The sequence below is a fragment of the Podarcis muralis genome, chromosome 9, assembly GCF_964188315.1.
Source record: "Podarcis muralis chromosome 9, rPodMur119.hap1.1, whole genome shotgun sequence".
Classification (NCBI taxonomy): Eukaryota; Metazoa; Chordata; class Lepidosauria; order Squamata; family Lacertidae; genus Podarcis; species Podarcis muralis.
Window position 1 is genome coordinate 78162899 of NC_135663.1, and position 24410 is coordinate 78187308.

At 42.9% G+C, this 24410-nt stretch overlaps 1 protein-coding gene across 9 annotated transcripts in view; it reads right to left on the reverse strand.

Moving 5' to 3' along the window:
- Positions 1–654: 654 nt before the first annotated feature.
- RGS12 (regulator of G protein signaling 12) overlaps positions 655–24410 on the reverse strand; it is an 84899-nt gene continuing 61143 nt past the window's right edge. For 6 of the 9 annotated variants that reach the window (XM_028745152.2, XM_028745153.2, XM_077934511.1 and 3 more), the window contains 4 exons: positions 21184–21254; positions 20234–20387; positions 15791–16399; positions 655–3973 (listed from right to left, as the gene is read on the reverse strand). In XM_028745152.2, the coding sequence (XP_028600985.2) occupies positions 3618–3973; positions 15791–16399; positions 20234–20387; positions 21184–21254 (1190 nt within the window). In that variant the 3' untranslated portion in view covers positions 655–3617. Of the gene's footprint in view, positions 3974–13996; positions 16400–20233; positions 20388–21183; positions 21255–24410 lie in introns of those variants that run through there. The other 3 variants (XM_077934512.1, XM_028745154.2, XM_028745155.2) reach the window with 3 other exon arrangements.

Here is a 24410-nt window from a genome sequence, read left to right on the forward strand (position 1 = left end):
GAGATGAGCGCCACAACCCCAGAGTCATCCACGACTGGACCTAATGGTCAGGGGCCCCTTTACCTTTACAGTTTGTGGTTAGCAAGGAGAGAACGTGACCATGCACAGGGGCAAAGCTAGGCTTTATTTCACCCGGGTCAAAGACCCTGTTTGGCACCCTCCACATGCATTTGCCTAAACGCAGACACAGACTGAGAGCCTCAATGGCGCCCCTCTGGAGGCTTCACCCAGGGCAAAAAATACCCAGAGTGACTGGGGAAACCCAGCCAGATGGGCGGGGTATGTATGTATGTATGTTTGCCTCAATTTTATACAAAAAACCATTTTAAAAAAAAAGAAAAAACATGAACACATTATGAATCCAGAAACTGCTTTGTAATATACATTATTTAAATATCCATTGATGTACACAGGTGCCTATTCGTTTTTCTTCTTTCTGAAGTGTTTGTTCCCAAGGGCAGCCTATGTGCACCAAGACTGCATTCCTACCCACGGCCAATGAGAAATAAATCCCACTGCACTCTGTGAGGTTTACTCTTGAGTAAGCGGGATTAGAATTTCAGCCTTAATTTCCTTCCTGTTGTAGATTTTAAAAACCAATGTAATGAATCACCCCTCATAGTTCTTTTCACATGGAAAGAACAGGAAAGACTGAAATATTTAATATTACTTTAATATCATACAAGCAGATTACATGATCATTCGTATATTACACTGTAGACTGATTCCTTAGCATCATTATAACAAGATGTTGTGCTCTTAATTAAGCTAAATTCTTGTTTTACACACACAACTGGATTAATTCTGAAGCTCAAATTGCATTTCTTATTTCTTACTTCAAACAAAACAAAATTAGTATTTTAAAATAACTGATTTCTGTAAGTTGTAATAATATATCATTGTAAAGAAAAAAAATGGACCATAATTTTTGAAAAGTGATGGACAATTTGATATTTAAATTACATCTATTTCCCAATGACAGATTTTTACTACTCAAATTCCGAATGAAAATTTAAGATTGGTTCCAGAGGGCAAAATATTTGCAGTTCAATAGATCATTAATTAATTGAGATGAAAAAGCAGCTGACACACCAAAATAGTTTATTTCTTTTTCTTCCACTTAAATGCGTGACTCTCCAGATTCAGCAATATAGGACTGTTAGTCTGTATGCTTTTTGTTATGGAATGTGCTTTGCAAGTGTGGCAAGTTCACTATTATGTTTAGCATCACCTGCTTCTGTTGAAAAACTGAGACGCTGCTTCCTATTGGCTCATTACAGCTGCACAGAGAGGCCCAAAGTGATCATACTGACACTAATGTTTTCCTTTATCCGATGTCCAGAAGAATACACTGATGTGGCAAGATCAACACTGGCTATGCAACCCACACAGCTGGATTCCCACCAACAGCCATGGGTCTGTTCTGACAGTTTCCTATAACATTTTCCAGTAAAAATTTCAGCTGAATTGTATAATGAAAGTGTTTCCATATTTACATATGCTTCTCATGCTACATATACACACCTACCAAGTATAAGGAGATGACAACTGGTGATTTCACCTCAAACAGGGGCTCCTACATCCTGCCACACCACCACAAGGCAGCAACCGTTTTAGACACGTCCAATATGTGCATGACTGCGCATGTGCGTATTGAGCCAAACCTGGAAATGACCCAAAAAGTCACATAAAGGGGCAAAACAGGGCTTGGGCAAAATGGGGTGTTTGCAGGCTTTTTCAATGGTGTCCCAAATACATGCAATTTCACTTTGAACGTGTGGTGCCTGGGAACGTAACCTGTGTGTAAATTGGAAGTTGGCTGTCCCTATCTCAGCTAGAAGAACGCATCTCCACAGTCTGCATTACTTTCTGCCCATTCTATGGAACCACAATGTTGTCATTGTTTGTCCTACTTAAGTAATTGTAGCCAGGAAAATGGTGCACACAATGGGCCAGGATTTCACCAAACTTCTCTTCCCACTTCACTTTGGGAGCCACTCCTAAGGTCTTCTCTTCTACTGATAAAATTTCCAGTCTGGAGGTACATAATTTCTCCATACTAGTTTCTGAGGGCCTTCTATGTCCTTATACAGCACAGAGTAATTTCAGAATTATAAATCCTGGGGTGGGGGTCTTTGGCTTACAGATGTTGCTGGACTCTGTAGCTCATCAGCCAGAGTCAGCATGGCCAATGGTCAGGGATGACCATTGTAGCTCAACAACACTGAGAGCCACATGATCCCCAAGCCCATCTTGGACTGCCTAGTTTGTATTAAAATTGTCTCCTTTGCCAGCCTCTGGCAAAAATACTCTATGGACTGACAGTGGAGACAATATATATGCATTTTTCCTTGTTTGTTTCGTAGCACAAAAAAAGCCTTCGTAAGATAAGATATTGAACTAGGGCAGGAATAGATAGCCTGGACTATTATATTCAACTTCCATGCTGGTGATCCTATGTACTTTTCATGTACCATACTTATTTCCCAGCATGGAAGTTGATATTCAGCCCATGAAAGACTAGAGACTGGTTAAATGGATCTGTGGATTTAACATGCAGGTTTTAACAAAATGTAAATAGAATCAGCTGAGTGGGTGGGTAATAATTGTTAGGCTCACAGCAGACATCTCCCTCCCGCTGATTCTATTCGCATTTAACAACAACAACAACAACAACAACACAACAACATACTGTATTTAACTTCACGTCTTGTTAGCCTTAAGAATTTTAATTTAATTTAAAGGTTTATATCTGAAAGGGAATAGCTAGAGAAGTTCAGGTGAGGGACCTTCAAGAAATGTGGTCTTTGTGAATGAGAATGCAAACTGACTTTATACACACTGCCCAGACTATTATGCAGATGAGAACAACCTTCAAATTTCACAATGCAATTCTTACCCAGTGGCGTAGCAGGGGGGGCCGGCCGCACCGGGCGCAACATCTGGGGTTAGGGCAAATCCACAGGTTAGGGGCGCAAATCCACGGGTTAGGGGGCGCAAATCCACGGGTAAGGGGGCGCAAATTACTTGCCTTGCCCCGGGTGCTGACAACCCACGCTACGCCACTGCTCTTACCCCAAGAAATTACTAAAATGCATTTAAAATGTATATTTTATGATAAAATACACTTATATATGCTTATGTTTAGAGAATACATATTTATAAATGCATATTTTGTGACAGAGGTGCCATCTTCTTAAGGGGAGGGGGCCCCCCCTATGTGATGCCACGTGACAGCTTGCACGATGTCAGGGAGCAGAGCCAAACGCCCCCTGAGTATTGGCTCAGCTCAGCCCCCTCAAAAATACCTGGGGGGGGGGAGGGGGAGAACTGCCTCGGTCCCTCTGAGTTGGCATGCCTGTTTTGTGAGAAGACACATTCAGAAATATGTATTTTAAAACATATTTATGTACTAATTTGTGTATGTTTTTCCAATAATTTTTATAACAAGACTGCTGGTTTTTTGGTGGATTTTCTCAGATGCTGTCAACAAGTTTCGCTGTCTCCTAGTAAAAGGGAATTGTGCAGCTTGTGTTTATGTTCCAAAGGCAATAAATGTACTAGTGCCTGCAATGACCTCGGAGAATGAAGTTTCTGGAGCCATGCATATTGCAATTTCATACAAATGTTGCTTTACACTCCTCATCCTTATGTTTCTCGCTCTTAGCAGCAATAAAAGATGGAAGATCTGATGTCCTGTAGACACCTGTTCGCATCCTCCCTTGGCAAGATTTTAACTCTGCAATACAGCCTTCAAAACTGAGGTTCCCTTCGGATTCACTGCAAGACCAGGCCAGACCATCTTCTGGAGCAACTCTATCCACATCTATTACACAACTTACAGGGAGTTCATTTCTGAACATTTCCCCCCTAAATTCAGCAGCGATAAAGTCATGACTAGTTTTTTTAGAACTTTGTTCATAAAGGTTTCCTCCAGCTACTTGCACATCATTTTTCTTTCTGTGGCTCACACCTAGAACAAAAAGGGAAAGAAAAAGACAAAAAAAGGGGATAATATTTATTATGCTTCGCTTTACACAAGTCAAATTTTACAGTCTATCGCGTTTCAACAGCTTGGATATTTTGCTATCCTATTTTTGTGGTGCAAAATACTAAAATTTTATATATCTGAGCTGAGTCTGTAGAACTAACTTTGTGATTTTAATTGTAAATTTGTACATTGCTTTGCACATCTGTCATGGCAGAAAAAGTAATGAATATATACAAAAATTGATAAAAATATAAATTATTATTTACAAAATTCCAAATAATAGAATCACAATAGGCCAGGATTCTCATTCAAAAACATGTGATTAGAATAATCAAATATAGCCATAAAAGCAAATAATACAGTATAAGCTCTTTGGTAATCAAATCACCATTCCAGTTCCTTACGCATCATTGAAGACTTCTGAGAGTGAAGGCAATTAACAAAATGTGGGATATATCCAGCCTCATATAACCAACATGCTTAACTCTAATTATTGCATGGAGGGGTTAAGACCATAGCGTTTTCTGATTTTAAATCTCTGCTGGGGCTCTCTCATGAAAGAATATTTGCCCCAAACCTGGATCTAGTCATCCAGGGAATTCTCCTTTTTTATTTTATCATATCTACATTTTTCCTTTTTACCAAATACAACATTAACCAACACAAACGGACTTTTAAAAGCCAAGTCACCCTATCAAGAAGGCTGCTCAGTATTAGCAGCTTAGTTTCTGGATAAATTTACGGTAAGCCAGAAAAGGCCCACAACCCCAGAGTCGGCCACGACTGGACCTAACGGTCAGGCGTCCCTTTACCTTTACCTTTACCTTTTAATTCTCCATTATACCCCAATTACAGGCCAACCCCTTTCTCCAAATCCTGCCTTTTTCGTTGTTTAGTCGTGTCCGACTCTTCGTGACCCCCTGGACCAGAGCACGCCAGGCCCTCCTGTCTTCCATTGCCTCCCGCAGTTTGGTCAAACTCATGCTGGTAGCTTCGAGAACACAGTCCAGCCATCTCGTCCTCTGTCGTCCTCTTCTCCTTGTGCCCTCCATCTTTCCCAACATCAGGGTCTTTTCCAGGAAGTCTTCTCTTCTCATGAGGTGGCCAAAGTATTGGAGCCTCAGCTCCAAGATCTGTCCTGCCTTAGCCCTACAATCTTTGGACACAGACTTAGGCTCCACCCTGTGCCACAGCAAACTAGTAGGCTTCTTACTGACCGCAGCACGATTAGCGATAGCTCAGCAATGGAAGAACCAGACTGAAATACCCCTGGACACATGGCAGGGGTGAAACTAGCCTTGATTTCACCCCACACATTTGCATATACATACACACACAGGCAGGAAGCCTCAATGGTGCCCCTCTGGAGGTTTTACCTGCGGGGGGAGCCTGGCTAGCCCCCCGTAGCTATGGCCTTGCATATGGGAAAATAATACCTGGGATACAGCAATGCCTGAGAGTCTCACCAGACACACGAGGGCAATTAAAGGCATAACGAATAGAGACACCCTTCCACAAACATGGACCCCATTTCTTTAACTATGCTAATGACAACAATCAAGAACTTCTTATACCAACTGCTCAATATTCTCAGTGGAGGGGTTGCGTTAAGTAATAGGTTTGATTGCTGAGGCAATGGATAATGGTTACTGTAGTTCCATTTGTTTACAATGTCTGGAGGCAATGGATAATGGTTACTGTAGTTCCATTTGTTTACAATGTCTGGAGGCAATGGATAATGGTTACTGTAGTTCCATTTGTTTACAATGTGTAAAATACAAATTTGTTAAAAAGAAGAGATGGGGCTATGACTGACTGATCTCAGAGCTAGTTTTGACCTAGCATGGGCAAGGGAAGTTGTATTTTGAAAGTTTATTGCACACAATAGTCAGGAAAAGATGAGATGTTGTATGAATACCAGGCCACAAATTTATTGGTTAGCAAAGGAACTGCAGCAAGCTCCTCATACTTAAACATTACAATATTTAAATCTGCAAAGCCCCATCCACCAGTCATGGCAGTTCTTCCTTTCTTCATGCCCTGTCAGACAACCTTAGTTCAGAGCCACAGAGCAACCTCTAGTTCTGTTCCTGGCTCCCCATGGCCCCCACACCCAGGCAGGCTGTGGGAAGGCCCATCATATACCCCCTAAGTCAATTAGTCTTCAATTATGAGATAGCCACACAAGCAACCACAAGGCTTACATTCCCTCATCCTTTACTAGGCTGATGGCTGTTTATTTTTTCCTCTTCCAAGTCATCCAGTGGTGTAGCAGAGGAAGAGCACAGTTCTGGGACGTTTCTGAGCAGGACCAATGCCATCATCTGCCGGTACACCAGATAAATTATTGGATTCTCCTGGCTGCGGCAAATGAGTGAGGTGATGATGAAGCCTTCAAATTTGTTTATGACAGATTAGCATAAATTGGAAAATAAGGAAAATAACCAAGCAGAGGTTAGATTTCCTCCTCTTTGATGGGGTTCGTAGTCTACATGAGCAGGTTAAATGGTAACCCTTCTTTCCAAGATTATTTGCTTTTCTAATGAAGAGCTAAAGAAAGGCATGATCAAGTAGGTCACTTTCAGTTTGTTCCTAATTTTCCCACTCTACATTGTTGTATCAGTTTGTGATTTATTTATCTGTTTTTGTAAAAAATCCATCATTAATTTTTCTAGTGAAAATTTGTCTTCATATATTCAGTTTTGCCTATACACACTTTTTTCAAAGCAATTCTTCCTTATATAATGCATTTTTGTATGCCATTTCCACTAATAAATGCAAACTTTACCCTGATTTCTTAATTTTCGTGCACATTACTTGGCTGGGGAAATGCACTGCAAAATTCAGAGAAGTGCCCATTTTGCAGGGCGGCAGTGTTTTGTGTTGTGTATTGTTCTGGAAAATGCTAATCAGGTAGGTTTGCCTTTGAATGTGAAGCCAATTGAATTTCTCTGCCTTCCCTAGCTAAAAGTCGTGTATCACTTGACTGAAGACCTTTTGTATAAGCCGGAATATATGCAGTCAGAAGTTGGGGCAATTACTTCCAGGTAATTTACAATTGTAGCCAAGCTAATTCCAATAAACTGGGTGATGTGCTTACGTTATGTGTTGATTTGTGCAGCTCACCTGTTGTCAACACAGACTGTACATTCATGTGAACTGCCACTTTCAGAGGTGAGCAGCATGGCTAAAAAGGAATGGGCCTTTTTTGTTTTGCTGCTTTACAGAGGCTTTCCTGCCAAGGAATCTTACACTTTTCCAGCACCAAAATCTTAGCTTTGGCCAGGCTTTCCCCCCCCCTCTTACACCACTGCCTTTTTAAAATTGCGCTGCTATTTTAGCCATTTGTTATTGTTGTTGTTATTTATTTGATTTTTTAATATCACCCTTTATCAAAAGATCCCAAGGTAGTGTACAATATTAAGACCACATTTTACGCAGCATCGATAATAAAAAATAATAAAAAGTATAATAACAGAAAGCATAATAATAAATTAATCTTGGTAACAGTTGCCCCCCTACCCCACCTACAGCTTTAACAAGCTATAGAATATTTATTGGCCAAAGACCTGGGTAAAGAGGAATGTTTTTCCCAGTGCCTAAAGGCATGTAATGATGGCACCAGGTGAGCCTCTCTGGAGAGAGCTTTCTACATTCAAACATGTGATAATCCTGCCTGCAGTATTCTGAAATGATTCCCTCCCCCTAAATTTGTAAATTCATCCTCATTTTCTCTCTTGCTAACAGCTTCACCAGTCTTCCTTGCTGGTTAGGACTTAACAGTGCAATCCTATACAATCCATATATTGTAAACTACCTTGTGATTCTCAGATGGAGGGTGGTATAGAATAATAATAATAATAATAATAATAATAATAATAATAATGATGATGATGATGCACATCTACTTAGAAGTAAGCTCCATTGAGTTTAACAAGACTTACTCCCACTTAAGTATGTAAAGGCTTGCAACCTCAATTAATTATTTTCTATAAATAGAAAATCAAAATGTCAATTCTTCAGCCTGAACAGACATGGAAGCCCCTGAACTTTCCAGGTGCAACACTCGCAAATGAAGCATTCCTAGAGGGGCTCTTTACCGACCTGCTCTGTCAGTCCTCCCTCCTTTATGCATGTCCATTGAGAAATGGATGATCCAGGAATTCCAGACTTCAACAGGAGGCTCAATAAACTTTTTGCCAATCTGAAAGATAATTGGATGAACTTTCTGCACAAGAAGATATGAAAAGAAGACCCGGAGACACCTTGTGGGGAAAAGCTTCTTAACATCCACCTCTCAGTGTCATGCGGCTTGAGAGGACTGTGTAGGTCTGGTTTTCTTGGGATTTGGAGGAATCACCTGTGCATTTACAGATGCAAAGATGGAACACAACTCCCAACTCCCACAGCTTAGTCCCCATGCCTTGCTGCTTCAACAGCCTTGAGCTGACTGCACAGTTCTCTACAGAACCAAGTTAATACCCTATTTAATCACACAGCACCCTGGTCTTTGCAGGAGAAGATGGTGAAGAGAGAAATAAGAAGCAGGAGTAGAGGATTGGGGTGGCTGCAAGAGGAGGGGGAGGTGACACAGGTAATCTTCTCTCAGCAAATAAATATAACCATCTACATCAACCTCTTCTGAACCACAGTATGATTTTCTTGTTTTCTTAGATGCTTGTACCGCTGCAGTGTTCACAGATGCTTGGTTTCTTTGCAAGGGAAGAAGATAAAGAGAGACCAGGGGGAGAGGATCAGGGTGGCTCTAAGGGGAGGTGGAGGCCACACAGGTAGCCTTATTGCAGCTTATTATCCAAGGTATGACACTCATTTATTTAGTTAAGTATTTGTACAACTGCAGAGTTAGAAGTGCCCACAGATTTTTTGCAGAGGAGGACAGGGAGAAAACAATAACAGCTGGAGGAGGCATAATGGAGGAGGCATAATGTTTTTCCCATCAGAGACTCCTTCAGAACCAAGGTAAGATACTTTATCAATTCAGTTGGGTGCTAGGTATTTGTAAAACTGCAACTCTTAAGTGTCCACAGTATCTAGAGAGGAGGATCGGGAGGAAACCAGAATAACTTCGCCACGCACCCCTGCGACCTCCTCTCCTAGTAGCCCTACCTGACGCAGTGGGCATCTGCCATTCCAAGCTAAGCCCCTCTGTGTGAAGACTTCCTATTTCTGTTGATGAAGTGCAAGGCATGCTTCTGTGGCAGTGAGACCCTGAGGCCATTTCAGCCTCATTGCCTTTTCCTCAGACACATTACACAGGTTGATTTAAATAAGAAAATAACTCACTGACGTGCCAAACTTTGGAAATCCCCCGTTGCGGCTGCAATTGCTGGGTGCTGCCTGGCAGATGCTAACTTGTGACAGGATATTCTCAGTGGTGGCTCCCCATTTGTGGAATTGCCCTTCGTGGGGAGTTGTTTCTATCTTTCTCATTATCAATATTCAAGAGGCATTTTTAAAAGTCCCTGTTCACCCAGGCCAGGAGTCTGATGGCTGAAAGATACAGAACCCGGCAACCTTGGAATTATTAGGCTATGAGAGTATGTGACTGTTTTGAAATGTTTCTTTAAATGTGTTTAATGTTTTTAGATGTTTGTAATTGTTTTGTATATATTTTAAATGCTTTTTAATTTTTTAAACATGTATTCTTTTACCCTTTTTCTGTTTGTCACCCAGAGCTGTTTGGGGAGCAAAGGAGGTGCAGAGATAGAAATAAAAGAAAGAAATTAAAATACCCCTGCCATTGATGACCCTCCACCTCCCATTGTGTGATCCACTGCCAGTTGCCCCTCTTCCTGCATGTTTATGCTTCATTATTATTTTCCTTTGTCATCCCAGGCAGGAGAATCTCAGCCTGTACCCTGTAGCTGTTCAGGGAACACACAGATAGAAGCATTATTTATTGGAAAACATACTTAAGAGCTGTGCAGATGTGCAGGTGCACACTGAGAAGCAGCATCTAAAAATAAGGATTAATATGACCACATATCAGTGAAATGGAGGCTAAAACGTTCTCCCCACAGATTCACTGTAAGGCCAAGGATGAGGCAGAGGAGGAAGGTTTAGAAAAGAGTGCCAAATAGGTTTTGCAGGAAGGAAGCCACTCTCGCCGATATCAAGACTGTGCAGCTGGTGCTCATGAGATGATAGGCAGGAGGAAAACACAGTAACTAAAAAAGCTTGGCACAAATCTGCCCTGAGAAAACCTGGAATAAAGGGCCAGAACTAGCAGTATCAACACAAGACGGATGAACATCATGTGCATCATGAGAAAGCAAGAAAGTGTGTGGAACAGGTCTCGGTGTTTCGATTTCTGGGAATGGAGTTGAGAGATGACCTAACCTGGGGAGAAAACAGCAAAGACCTGATGAAGAGAGCACAACAGAGGTTATATTTTCTGAGAATCCTCCGGAAAAATAATCTCTCAAAGGACCTGTTGATGGCATCTTACCATTGCACCGCGGAGAGTGTATTAACTTATGGTCTGTGTGTGTGGTTTGGGAGCTGCATGGTCAGGGAAAAAACAATGCTGTCCAGGGTTGTAAAGACTGCAGAGAGAATAATTGGGTGCACCCTTCCCACCTTGGATCAAATCTATGCTTCCAAGTGCCATAAGAAAACTGCAGAGAAAGCGCAGGATAGTGCACACCCCGGAAATGATCTCTTTCAGCTGCTGCCTTCTGGAAGAAGGTACAGAGTTATAAAGACTAGGACTAGCCACCTGAGAAACAGTTTCTATCCAAATGCGATTTTGGTTTTAAACGCAGTGTAAGGTAGTCTCTATAGTATATTGTATTCAGTTATGGGGTATCAGAGTTTTTAAGGGGCTAACCAGGCTGGGATAGCTGGAATAGTAGGCTTGTTGGTTTTTGAATGTCTGCTGTAGATTTTTTCAATTTTGTTGTTCTATATAGGATAACGACAATAAAGATTATCGTATCGTACCGGTAAAACACAACACCCCCCTCCCAAGTGAATCAAGCCTAACTCTTGTTATCCTGAACTTTTTCAATCTCTCACTCTCTCCCCACCTAGCTTGCTTTGAGGGAAGGAAAAAGGGGAGAAGAATTTGCATGTTTCTTGGCAGTATCAGCCCACTGGAGATGGCAAAGAAGATGAAGATACATTGGTTAAAGTTCAGGAGGGGGGCGACTAGTAGGATTTGCCTTTCCATTGTTTTCTGCTTTGTTTTATTCAAGCTCACTATAGTATCTGCTCTGAGTATTTGCCTGAACAAATACAGATCTGGCTGTCAGGTGGGCATCTGTCCTGTACCATCTGACTCTTCATCCTGCAGGCAGACGCTGCTGCAGCTTCTCAGTCTGAATTTTGCTGCTCTGGGCCAGTCTCATACTCAGCTGTTCCTGTTCAAAGAGGACTGAGGGGCCATCCTGTACTTCCGCCCACGTCAAGGACAACTGAATAAAATTATGTCAGCTAAACCTTTTGCGTCTCTTATTAAATCTAGATCAAGAAATACTGCCACAACTCTGGCAGATTCAGAGATGGACACGACCTGCTCCTGGAGGCCATTTTTATGCCCATTTTCCCAAGGGCCAGAGTGTGAGTATTGCTTCAAAGGTTTTTAGAGAGATCCAGAAAAGCTAAAAGGGTCACATTCCCCTTGTTTGTCTCCTGTTGTGGCCTGTTTACCAGAGTGATTAGATCTGGAATGGATCAGGGCAACCTGTTTCCTCTAATTCCCCAGACCCACAGGTGGCGCTGTGGTCTAAACCACTGAGCCTCTTGGGCTTGCCGATCAGAAGGTTGCGGTTCGAATCCCGGCGACAGGGTGAGCTCCCATTGCTCAGTCCCAGCTCCTGCCAACCTAGCAGTTCGAAAGCACGCCAAAGGTGCAAGTAGATAAATAGGTACTGCTCCGGCGGGAAGGTAGATGGCATTTCCGTGCACTGCTCTGGTTTCGCCAGAAGCGGCTTAGTCATGCTGGCCACGTGACCCGGAAAAACTGTCTGCATAGCGGACAAACGTCGGTTCCCTCAGCCTGTAAAGCGAGATGAGCACTGCAACCCCAGCGTCTTTTGCAACTGGACTTAACTGTCAGAGGTCCTTTACCTTTTATACAGGGACTGGAGAAATCTCTCAGCAACGCCCCCCCCCCCCCACAGGGCCTTTGATCTTCCTCATTTATAATAGACTGAAATATAGGATCTCTTAATGGGGTTCTTATTTTTAGATAAACCAATGTCCTCAATTCTTTCACTTTGGTAGAACCAGCCAAGGTGGGGGCATTATATAATTCTGCCCCAGTTTTATCTCAGCCACCTTCCAGATAGATATATGTCCCAGCAAAAATTATTTGAAGCTACTTCTACCAGGTGGTGAACAAATTCACACTTTTGCCTTGTGAATCAAAAGTTGAAACTGAATATAGAACAGCCAAGCTGTCAAGTGCAGATGGCATAGTTATGAAGCCTCTGCTGTTAGTCAGGTCATACTATCCAAATGTTTCACGACCACCTCCACAGGCATCTCTTTTATAGAGGCTTGATAAAAAAAAAGGTTTCCAGAACAAAGAAATAAAAGGGCAATCTGAGAGCAACAATGAAGCCGTGTGGCATTATACTTCAAGAATGGGAACTACTGGCACATGATAAAGCAACAACAACTGCAAGTCATCTATGTTGGAACAGAGATATCAGAGGTACTAGTGTGAAAGTGCCTGCAGTCGAAATCTTTTCAAGAGCAGCTTCAGGACAATTTGAGCTGGAGTCCAATACACTGTGATCTAAACCACAGAGCCTAGGGCTTGCCGATCAGAAGGTTGGCGGTTCGAATCCCTGCAACGGGGTGAGCTCCCATTGTTCGGTCCCTGCTCCTGCCCACCTAGCAGTTCGAAAGCACGTCAAAGTGCAAGTAGATAAATAGGTACCACTCCGGTAGGAAGGTAAACGACGTTTCCGTGCGCTGCTCTGGTTTGCCAGAAGCGGCTTAGTCATGCTAGCCACATGACCCGGAAGCTGTACGCCGGCTCCCTCGGCCAATAAAGCGAGATGAGCGCCGCAACCCCAGAGTCGTCCACGACTGGACCTAATGGTCAGGAGTACCAAGGCAGTTTGCCTGTTAGTAATGAGCTTCAATAAGTGCTTTCTCTCATACCACCCCAATCCTTCATTGTGTACAGCTGCGGAGATTCTCTTGGTTGTGCTGCACTTTGGAGAAGTACATTTGGCAGTAACCAGAAAGAGCAACAGAGCCGTTAGACAGTGGAAGCACGTTCCTTGGGGGTTTATAAGCAGAGGTTGGATGTCCAACTGTTATGCATGACCTAGTTGAGATGCCTGCACTGCAGGTTGGACTAGATGACCCTTGGGTCCCTTCCAACTCTATGATTCTAGGAGGCCCTTCTCTGTGGCAGCACCAACTCCCCCTTTAGCTAAGTGTTTTAGCACCTCTTGAAAATATGCTTATGCTCAAGGCTTTTGCTGGGATCATAACATTATGTTTTAATTTGCCCTGAATCACAATTTATTATTTAATTTGTGCTTTAAAGTATAGATGTTTTGTACACTGCCTTGCCGTATGTGAAAGGCAAAATAAATAAAGGCTTAAATAAGCAAATAAATAGGGATGTTGGGAGACCTGGACAACACCATTTATAAATGCAAATATAACAGAACAAATTCTTTCAACATTTTGCAAGTATACAATTTTGCATGTTCTATAAAAGAGTTTAATACGAGTCAGTGGTACAAGAGACTTAAAGGGGTCTCACAGAAGAGATAAAAAGGGGAAAGAAATTTGCAAGCACTAAATGGATAATGAGGTTTTCATGACTTGCTATAGAATGCAATATACATGTGCCCTGGTCAAGCTATCTGTGAGAGCTCAGATTGCATTGCCTCCATGGAAATAAATTGAGAAGCTACTTTGAAGAGGGTAGTTCCCCACTGATTTTCGGTATGTCTCCCAATTGAATTTAGATCTGCTTCTGCACATTAAATACTTTTGAATAAGAAAAAAAATGAATTAACGAAGAACAGAGTTTATTACTCTTTGTAGTGGTGGGAACTCAGATACAAAATATATGCAGAAACTACATTAAGGCAGCTACAGAATAAAAGAAGATAGAAACAACAAAAGCTGCAGCTCACGGGAATGTATGGCATGCACTAAATACAGGTCAGTTTGAAGATTTGAAGATATTCACATATGAACTCCAGTTTAAAAATAAGACAGTCTAACTTGTAAACTCCCCTTTTAAAACACACATGCTCTAACTATAGATATACACAAATGTACAAAACCAGGCCACAAAATACACTTCATGTATTATCATTTGGACATAGCCAATTACAAGGTCATTTGATGTTTAATTTCAATAATTTTCATGGTAGCATATATAAAAACACTGTGAAAGACATAAACCTTTTCTGATGTTTCAGAGTAGCAGGACAGAAGAGTTTGGCTGTCATTTGTTAGCACGTGACAATTAGGCATGTGAAAATCACTAAATAAGTACAGGTAAGAAACAAGAAATAAGCAGTCAAACCGAATGTGTTTGCATTCTACAAGTCATGATTCTACTTGGTACTGTATTGGAATTATGAAGATAAATACAGTCAGTTGCATCAGAGATGGCGATCCAGCCCTTGGGCCCATGTGCAATGGAGACAGCAGGAAGCAGTGTAGGCAGATGACTTTCTCCCCCGCCCAGCACCACATTCTTACCAGGCATATGGCAATTACTGAATTTCTGTACCTTCCAGCAGATAATCCAGCTGCCCATACTGATATTTGCCTGCTGCTCAGAGTGTGCAGAGGGGTGGACTCTTTGGGGAGAACTCTTTGGGGAGGGGGGATGGATCTTCTCCCAGAGGTAGGTGTTATATATCTGGGATGGGGAGACATATCCATCCAGGCCTCCCTTTCTGGCCACCCCCAGTCTCCCCCTCCTCCGCACCCTTCCCCAATCCTACTCTGCACCTTCCTCGAGTGTTCTTGCCTGGCTGCTTTGTGTCCTTGAATTCTGATAATGCTTCTTGGCTGCCTAGATGGAGGGTGGAGATGTGTGTATGTGTAAAATCAGCCTCCTGGTAAAATTTACACTAGCTGCTCTGCCCACTTTGCCTCTGGCCCTGCCCACCACTGGCATGTGCAAGCTCAAGGGTGGTCCAGGAGGAACATGTTACATGTGATCCTCATCTGGCATTTGCATGTGCCTTTAGAGATGAGTATCTATAAAAAGTTGTCTGCATGTGCTTCGTGAGGACGTGCCCAGGACTTCCAGCAGAAATGTGGGAACCAGGCTGGGCTTTCCCTTTCCTCTTCAAGTTTTTATAATGGTATACAGCACAAAGAGGAAGCGACAGCAAATAATGCATGCATATGCGTGAAAAGTCTGTCTTGGAGGTATAAATGGAAAAACTATGTTTTGCAAGCCTCTTCCAAACAAAAATGTGTTTATTTCCAACATGCAAAATGGTCGTTGAGGCTTTTTATGAGTGCACAGCCAAAGAAGTGATACCACATCTGTTTTCAATTTGGAGTTTGTGTACTTAAAGCAGCCTGTAGCTCAGGCTGGCTGGTCCGGAACTTGCAGCTGTCCGCAGTGTGTGGACAGGCAGGAGGGGCCAGAGTGGGATGTAGGCAAGGGTCACAGAGGCCAAATTGTGTGCTACCCCTCAGAACTACGGTCTGTACATGCCCTAAAGACAGGCTTCAGTTGCACTTTTCTGCATGTTGTAAACAGATGCGACAAGTGCTGAAACAAATGTAATGGGGAATCATTTCTTATTAAAGACATTTAAAATCTGGAAATACCTGATTTGGATTTCTCATGGGTAGTTTTTTCCTGATTATCTGTTAGTGACACGGGAGGTGGATACTTGGCTCCTGCAAGAGTGTTTTTGTCTGAAGAAGAGGGTGGAGATGGCAGCAACGTACTGTTAGGGCTGTTAATGTCTCCCTCAGCCACCAGAGTCAAGTCTGCTACGTTCTCATCCTCAACAGTTTGTATGCTTTCAGCCTGCAGTTCTTTTGATTGCCTTTTCCATATGGCGGCATCCTGCGAAAGTGGAATCGGAGACAGTGGGGCACCAAAAGGAACACTGCAAGTCTTCTGGTTGCTGCAAGTTGCCAGCGCGGCTGGTTTTTGCTTGCTTCCAGAATAAGCCATTTTGACTGCGGAGCTTTCACTACTGTTTTTCATGACGTCCACTTTGCCAGTTAACTGCATGCATTTGTCCTTGACATCAGGATGTGCAATTCTCTTGTTGCAGCCTTTAGACCCTTCGGGTGTAGATGAAGAAGGCCTAGTCCCACAGGAAGGCAAGTGAAGAAAATCGGGCAGAACCAAGTCTTCTTTTCTCAGCAGCCCTCGCTGGTCATCTGCTCTGTTACTTTGCACTTTTGATATAAGTTCAAAAAACTCTATTGCAAGAAACCCAAAATAGACCCATTAGTCAATACCGCAAAATTTCGTGACACCACACAATCATTTTTTTCCTTAACTAGACACATTTGATTCACCCACCCTTTACCAACAACACTGAAAAAAACAACAAAATCTAAAACATCTGCCCACTTTCTGAGATGAAACTCCTATAACATTATAAATAAAACTAAAGTTTACAAGTAACTTTAAAAGACAGTAGTAATCCTAAATCTCCGGTGATTTTAATAGGGGCATGTAGTAGCATATTTTTTCCTGGTACCAGTTTTTCACATTATACCTGACACTTGTAATATTTCATATGAAAGATGCCATTTCACCCTGCTTGTATTAAATACATTGAGAAAGAATGAGGATTGATTTTCTCCACTGGTTACAGGGGGGGGGGAACATATCCACTTGCTGAATCTGAACACAAATAGGGGAAAAAATGTGAAGAAAAAATGCACAATGTGACACATAGGCATTTCATGTGAATACCAATTCTAACTGCAGTAGGAGATGGATAGAAAGCTATAGCCTCATCTGTCCAGGACCCAGGCAAGTTTCACAAATGAGCAGCACTCTCTGGAATCCAGAAACCACTTCCACATGCCAAAAGCAGAACTCTGAACCTGCCCATTTTTGCCTCATGCAACTGGCATTCACAGACTAGCAGTTGCATGTACATAAGGCATCGCCCATAGCCCCACCAGGCATGCTGCTGCTGCTGCCGCCACTGCTGCTGCAAAAAAGAACCAGGCACTTTTAAGCCAGGACCAGGCATCTTTATTGCATGTAGGAGATGGTCTGCATGAGCACCCCTTGGGTCACCATGAAGAAGGTGTGATCCTTTAAGTGAGTGCATGCAAAAAAGAGAGAGAAACATTCAGTGTGCACACCAAGCTCATGTGCTAAAAACACTAGCGGAGGCATGACGGATGTGCTGCCATCTTTGCTGACACATTCTCCACCTTCCTCTGCCCTCCCCCCAATTAACTAGGGCAGGGGAGAGGTAAGGAATCCAGCTCCTCAGCAGAGGGTAGTAATTGCCAAGGAGGGAACAGGGCCCACATATGCCAACACACCTAGCAGAAATGCTATGCTAATTATGTCCATTTCCATCAGGAACAGGCTTTCCTGCCAGGCACACTGGGGCAGAAACAGCTTTGTTCATACCCTGCTTGAGTCGGCTACAAGTAGGGTCCTGCCTGGCAACTAATGGGGGCCCTTACGGGACTGCAATATTCCTAGTTGCAGATGATGAACTGTCACTATATTTTAGGACAGAATTCTATGCTCAGTTTTCATCATCTAGGAGACCTTAGGATTTGAAACGTCTGCTTTGCCAGTAACATCACACTGATATCTGGGTTATGTTGGACACACTGGCATAATGTAATGCTAGTGTATTCCCAATGTCTATGTGACCATCACATTTTGTCAGCGAGCAATAGGCTTAGATTGAAACCTAACTCCAAGGTTTGTTCTTGGTTTGCTAATTATTTTGTACATTTAAGGGAAAGCAAACTACAGTTCTGGTTGGATGACACAGGAAACCTTGGTTTGTTGCGCCTATTCAAGCTAGGAGAGGAGCAAAGTGGGTGTAGTAGAGCCGCACACACCCACACTGTGATAATGTTAACAGGCCAGGTTCACACAAGAGATATTACAGTGTCAAGGGGCTATTACTTTCCAGCCATTTCCAAAAACAACTGGGGGTGAAAAAAAGCTAGTTTAGATCAGGTTGGGCTTTACAACTTTTATACTAGTCAGTCAAAAAACAATTATGTGCAGTTCTTTTAATGTTCAATCTCATTCTTGGTGGATTACAAATGTGAACCCAATTACAGAACACTCACAGCAGCATTTAAACCCCTGACAATGTGCCGTAACTCAAACGGCATGGCATGGGGCTTTAGGTCTTTAGGCCTCAAGTTGTGGGTGCTTAGTGCTCTTGATCAGTTAGTGACATGGCAATTATACAGAAAAGAGATTTTGCACAAAAAGGAACACTTTGCACGGTTTCACCGCATAATATATATGGGAAGAACAGATTGCTAACATTTCTCTTTTCAGAATGGGCAGTGCGGGGCACCCAGGTAAGCAAACGATACCGTACTTCCAAGTATGAATGCTTCAAATTCCTTCCATGTCCTTCCCTCCGCCTTTGGTATTGTCCACTGGGCACTGACTAAATTGTATTGACTAGCCATTCCTTCCTCCTTCAACACATGCTTTACACTGGGTAAAGTATGCACTGTGCAGAAAGGGTAGGAAGAGCTGGCAGCCATTCTACAAGCAGGTAAGTGCTCTGTTGGTGGAATGCTGATCAAACATTTTCAGGAGCACAAATAAACCACACAGAACAGAACAAGCAGTCACTGTAATGAGTTTCATAGCAACTCCTTATGGGAAGGGATGAATATTGGCTCATTTACTACAGCCTCTCCCCTAAGGAGTGCGGGAGGCTGAGAGATGGGCATCTCGGTCCAGGGACTATGTGGATACTGCTGCTGACCTTTGCTCATCACTGTTCCTGTGTTGCTCTTGGCTCTGCACAGGTAGATGTTCAACAGTTGCAGAAGTAAGGATGGTTCTTATTCCTAATGCTAAGTGTGGTTCCCACTGTGGTTTAATTTTACAAAATTAAAAATAATACTGTTCCTCTGTGCGGTTGCTAAGCTTTATGTTCCAGTTGGGATCCTGCATCTTTGCAAGCTATTTCAAGGATGCTGTTGCATCAGTGAAGGAGGGTGAACAAGCCATGGAGTGAATGATGCCTGCTAACTGCTGTCTGTCATTGAACTTTCAAAGGCATGTGACTCCTGCCAGGGCAAGAAAGTTGGCAACCCCAACCATGTCTCTACCTTTCAAAACCTGTCCATTATTGCTAGGGCACTATCTTGTAAGCACTGCCTATCAGGCAAATGACAACAGGCTGGTGCAGTGCTCCTCTGATTCTCAGAGCCCATGTGCCTCTGTGTGGGGTAATCTACACTTTTCCAGTGGGAGATCACATTTAGGATCCAAACTGGGCATCTTCTGTGCTGTTCGCTTGGGCTAGACCTGCCCCTGGTGTGCATGACTGGGACCATGGACTGCTGGCTGTGGAAAGGCAAATGCCTCATGATGTGCCCTTCTGCCTAAATGGCCAGAGAGCTGCTCTGTGCTGTGCCAGTTCTGTGTGCTGCCTCTTTTCTCTCTGATATGCGGGCTGCTGACAAGACATGCAAATGGTGAAACATAGCAGGACTCAAACCTCCCCCAACCTATGCAACCATGGCTTGTTGCTTGTCCTGGTTCCTCCATCTGCAGCACTGGCAAAAGGATGGTGGGTTTTTTAAATGCAGCTTTGCTCCATCAGCAAGTGGCTCCTTTCCCTCAGGAACTCTGGATGTTTATTATTCAGACCCCTTCTCACAAGAGTGTAGGCTGGGGTGGGGTAATCTCATGGAAAGTTCCCACATCCCTTTGCTCCGCCCCCTGCACTGCTAATGTGGGGGCATTGTGGCCATGCTGTTCTGTGATTTGTGAGCGCTGGTAATGTTGCCATAGATACTACTGGGCGAGTGGGTGGCACTATTTCTATGTTCTCCTTTAGTTAGTACTGCTGTTTTCAATTTGGCTGCTGAGAGCGCATTCCAGAAGCCTTTGCCTACAATTAAAGGTAATTCTAGAGTAGGTTAGATTAATTTATTAGTAACATCACCACACTGCTGAAATTTATAATACAACCTGTTTTATTCAATTATAAAATGAACTAATACCACTGTTTACAAATGTTTGGTGTAAAAACTAATACTACTGCATATACTAAAAAAGTGACATACCCTCTGCTTCGTCCAAATTAATTTTCTGACTTTTTTTTTTCCCCGTCTGTGCAATACATTCTTCTCTGTTTGCTAGATGGACATCCCTAGAGCTTTTTCCACTTTCTCCTTTTATTTTAATAGAATTAGACTTTCCTAGAGTTCTTCCCTCTCCCTGTATTAGAAGGAAAGTTAAAGGGCTACTTACTTTTACATAATACTACAAAACGGATGCAATAAATTGTCGATAAATAACAATTATTTTGTGCACAGAGTTGTGATTAAACATAGTACAAGCATTTTCAGTAAACCACAAACAAAAAGAGAAGAGAAAAAAGAATTACATCTACATACAAAAAAAGCGACATGCTCATTTTGAACTGTAGAGTTTATGTCTGTCTTTGGACCAAACTCCATTTTATTATATATAGTTGCATGTAACTTCCACCCAGCAACGTCTCTCTTTGCCCCCATGAAAATCTGTGGAGACTGTGACTTTGAGCAGAGCACTGGTTGGGGTGCGCGGGAGGAGAGTTGCTTTAACCCTTTCTTTCATAGTCATTTTCCAGCTCTCTGTGGGGAAGAGGAGCCAGGGATGATTTGAGTGGGGAAACAGTTCAAGGTGACAGGGATAAGCATTCTCATCAGCTTGTGATGCTTCACGCACAATTGCAGCCCCCTTTAGATGCTTTGCATGGGGAAAAATGTGGGGAGGTACATGTAACTGCATATAGCATGTGTTTTGGTCTTCAAGGACAGATGTCAGAGAACAGAAGACAGGGGCATGCACTGGTGAAAGCAACAAAACAAAGCCCTTACATACGTGAAAGGCAAGACATAATCAGCCGAAACAAACACTAAGCAAATGCCATTAAACATTTGGGACATTCTTTTCACCCACAATTTCCAATCTGGGAAATAAATCAAAACCTGGGAATAACTGGAGTGACAAATAATTTCAAGAAACTTACTGTAGGTGCTTGATATCTTGCATTGGGAGTTATAGCTGTACTGTGTTTTAATGGTGCCCCCTTTCCCTGGTCTGTGAATGACAGAGATTTTAAAAATAATAATTACAAAACCTGGTTTTTTTCTGTAACAAATGTATTTAAATCATACTAGTTTATGACCAAGAATTTGGGGAGAGAAAAGTTTACTGGATTTTACCATTTTCTGGAGGATATCCCCACTGACTTTCATGATTGCTATTTTAGTGGCCTGGATCAATTTGAACGAGTGTCATAAACTAAGGCAGAAATTACCATGATTATTATTTAGATTTCTTACCCACCCTTCACCGGGGTCCCAGGATGGGTTATAACAATTGTGCTGGACCTTGTCTATCCTGGATTTCTTGCTGGCTAGCTGCCTCCCTTTATGTGAGGTGCTACAAGACTTCAAACTTCTATTATTTTGGTTCCTATTCAGTAAGATATACTTTGATTTTATTTCCAACCCAGCTAGTGTTCTCTTTCCAAACTTTTATTTATGGGGCAGAGCAGCAGGAACCAAAGAAGTAGAACTGGTGCTCCTTCTTCTACCCAGAGTCTTTTTCAGAAACAGTCTGTTGAGCTACTCAGTTCTGGGTTTTCTAATGTAGGCAACCACTTACCACAGAGGATTTGGATTTCCCTACAGGGTACAAAATAGGGACACGGGTGGCGTTGTGGTCTAAACCACTGAGCCTAGGGCTTGCCGACTTGAAGGTCGGTGGTTCGAATCCCTGTGACGGGGTGAGCTCCCGTTGCTTGGTCCCAGCTCCTGCCAACCTAGCAGTTTGAAAGCATGTCAAAGTACAAGTAGATAAATAGGTACCGCTGTGGCGGGAAGGTAATGGCGTTTCCGTGAGCTGTTCTGGTTTCGCCAGAAGCGGCTTAGTCATGCTGGCCACATGACATGGAAAAACTGTCTGTGGACAAACGTCGGATCCCTTGGTCAGTAAAACAAGATGAGCGCCACAACCCCAGAGTCTGTTTCCGACTGGACTTAACTGTCAGGGGTCCTTTATCTTTACCTTTACAGGGTACAAAGGGGAGTTTAAGGAAGACGTTTAGGACCCTAAATCTGTCTGAGCACTAGGTGGAAAAGTGGAGGCACCTGAAGCACTCTGTCTGAGCACTAGGTGGAAAAGTGGAGGCACCTGAAGCAAAAATGCCAGTTTCAGCCCAATGTTCACAAACATCCCCTGAGGAAGGTTCAGACAAACTCCGTCCCACATTGAAAGACAAAGTGAAGAGTGTTGTGGGGCTGTGTGGGCTCCTTCCCCTGTGTGTTCAGCCAGCATGTAAAGGGGTTCTGCATCCATACTGATGCAATGATTTCATGTGATCTGTATGTTGAGTGAAGTGGCTCATCTAATACGAAGATTGGAATGCAGCTATCATTTGGCTTTTGCAATTCCCCAGATTTTGCACTGTAGTTCTCAGCTAAAAATAGATGCCAAAATTGCATTAAAATGTACCTACAAAACTGACTGATCCATCCATCCCTAGATAAATGCATATGGCCCCGCCACATATCAGCTGAAAATGTGTAGAAATTGGGGAAGTTGCTAATACATTCATTATCAAAGGGGAACAGCTAGCCAATGTGACTAAAAGCCATAGAACGGGGTGGGATATGTCAAGCTGTGCAAATAAACCTCCTCTTTCTGAGAAAAATGCGCACACACACAGTTTCACAGCCCCATAGTTGTTCACAGACATAATAGAACATTTTAAAACAACAAACTAAAATCAGCAACATCATCTAAACAAACAACACGGAACAAAATACTGGTGTTCAGACAGCATGAAAAGCACATCTATACAGCATTAACTTTCTGGTGACTAGCAGGGAAGGGCCTAAACATGCCTCTGAGAGAGGGAATGCCAGAGCTAGGGACTTCTACTGGGAAAGTCGTGTCCCAGGTACTCACCAAGTACAGCTCAGATGGTGAAAGGACCCAGAGAACAAGATCTTACTATCATGAGGGTGGGAGTAGGTGATCCTTCAGATATCCTGCACCCACACTATTCAGGGATTTCAAAGTAACAGCCAGCTATTTGAACTGGGCTCAAAAACATACAGGGAGTCAACGCACAGCAATGGAGTCCCAAGATCCCAATAAGGGGTCCTGTTAACAGACTACCAACAACACAGTAAACCCGCTGATGTTTACAAATAATATCCAAAGTAGATTTCCCTTGCAAAGTGCAACCAAAGAATGTATAATAGTGGCCAGATCTGCTTTCTCCAGAAAGTTGGTGCCCTAGCCAAAGCTTATTAGCCACAGTCACAATCTGAGTCCAGTAGCATGCCCAAACTATAAACCTGAGCTTTCAGAGGGAGCACTAACAGGCTGAATATCTATTCCCAGATTGGCTTTCCCACTGCCCCAAACCACCTGTGTCTTGCCTGAATTAAGTCTTATCACATCACAGCCTCCAAACACTGGTTTAGAGTTTCAATTGACTCCCAAGTGCCTGATGGAAAAGAGAAATAGAACTGGATGTGAACTGCATACTGATGACGCTATTCTCCAACACTACAGACAACCTCTCCCAGGGGTTTCTTACAGATGTCATGCAGGCCTCTCCAAGTGGCTTCATGTAGCATGGGGAACATGATGGAACTCAAATGAGCAAGTCCCTTCTGGGATCTGCCCTCCAGTTCGCACTGGAACCAACACCAAACAGTGCCCACAAGTCAAATCTGTCAAAGCAGTCTAGAAGGATATCATAGTTTATCAGATCAAAAGCTGCTGAAAGGGCCAGCAAAACTAAAAGGAACACACTCCCCCTGTCCGATTCCTAATACAAGCTGTCCACTAGTGCAACAAAGGCAGTTTCAGTACCAAAACTGGGTCTGCCATCAGACTAAGATGCATCTAGAAAGAACATACAGTCTTGGAAATCGAATGCCTTGTGACTAAAAAACGTTTTGGCTCCCGAACGCTGCAAACCTGGAAGTGAGTGTTCCACTTTGTGAATGTTCTTTGGAACCCAAACGTCTGATGCAGGTTTCACGGCTTCCAACTGGCTGCAAAATGTTTGGAAGCCGCACCTTGGTTTCCAAATGTTTTGGAAGTCGAACGGAATTCCAGAACGGATTCTGTTCGACTTCCAAGGTACAACTGTATAATCTTGAGCCCCTTGTCCAAAAGTCTACAGTTACCCAGGATGATGGGATACAGCATCTTATTATTGGTTCTTTCAAG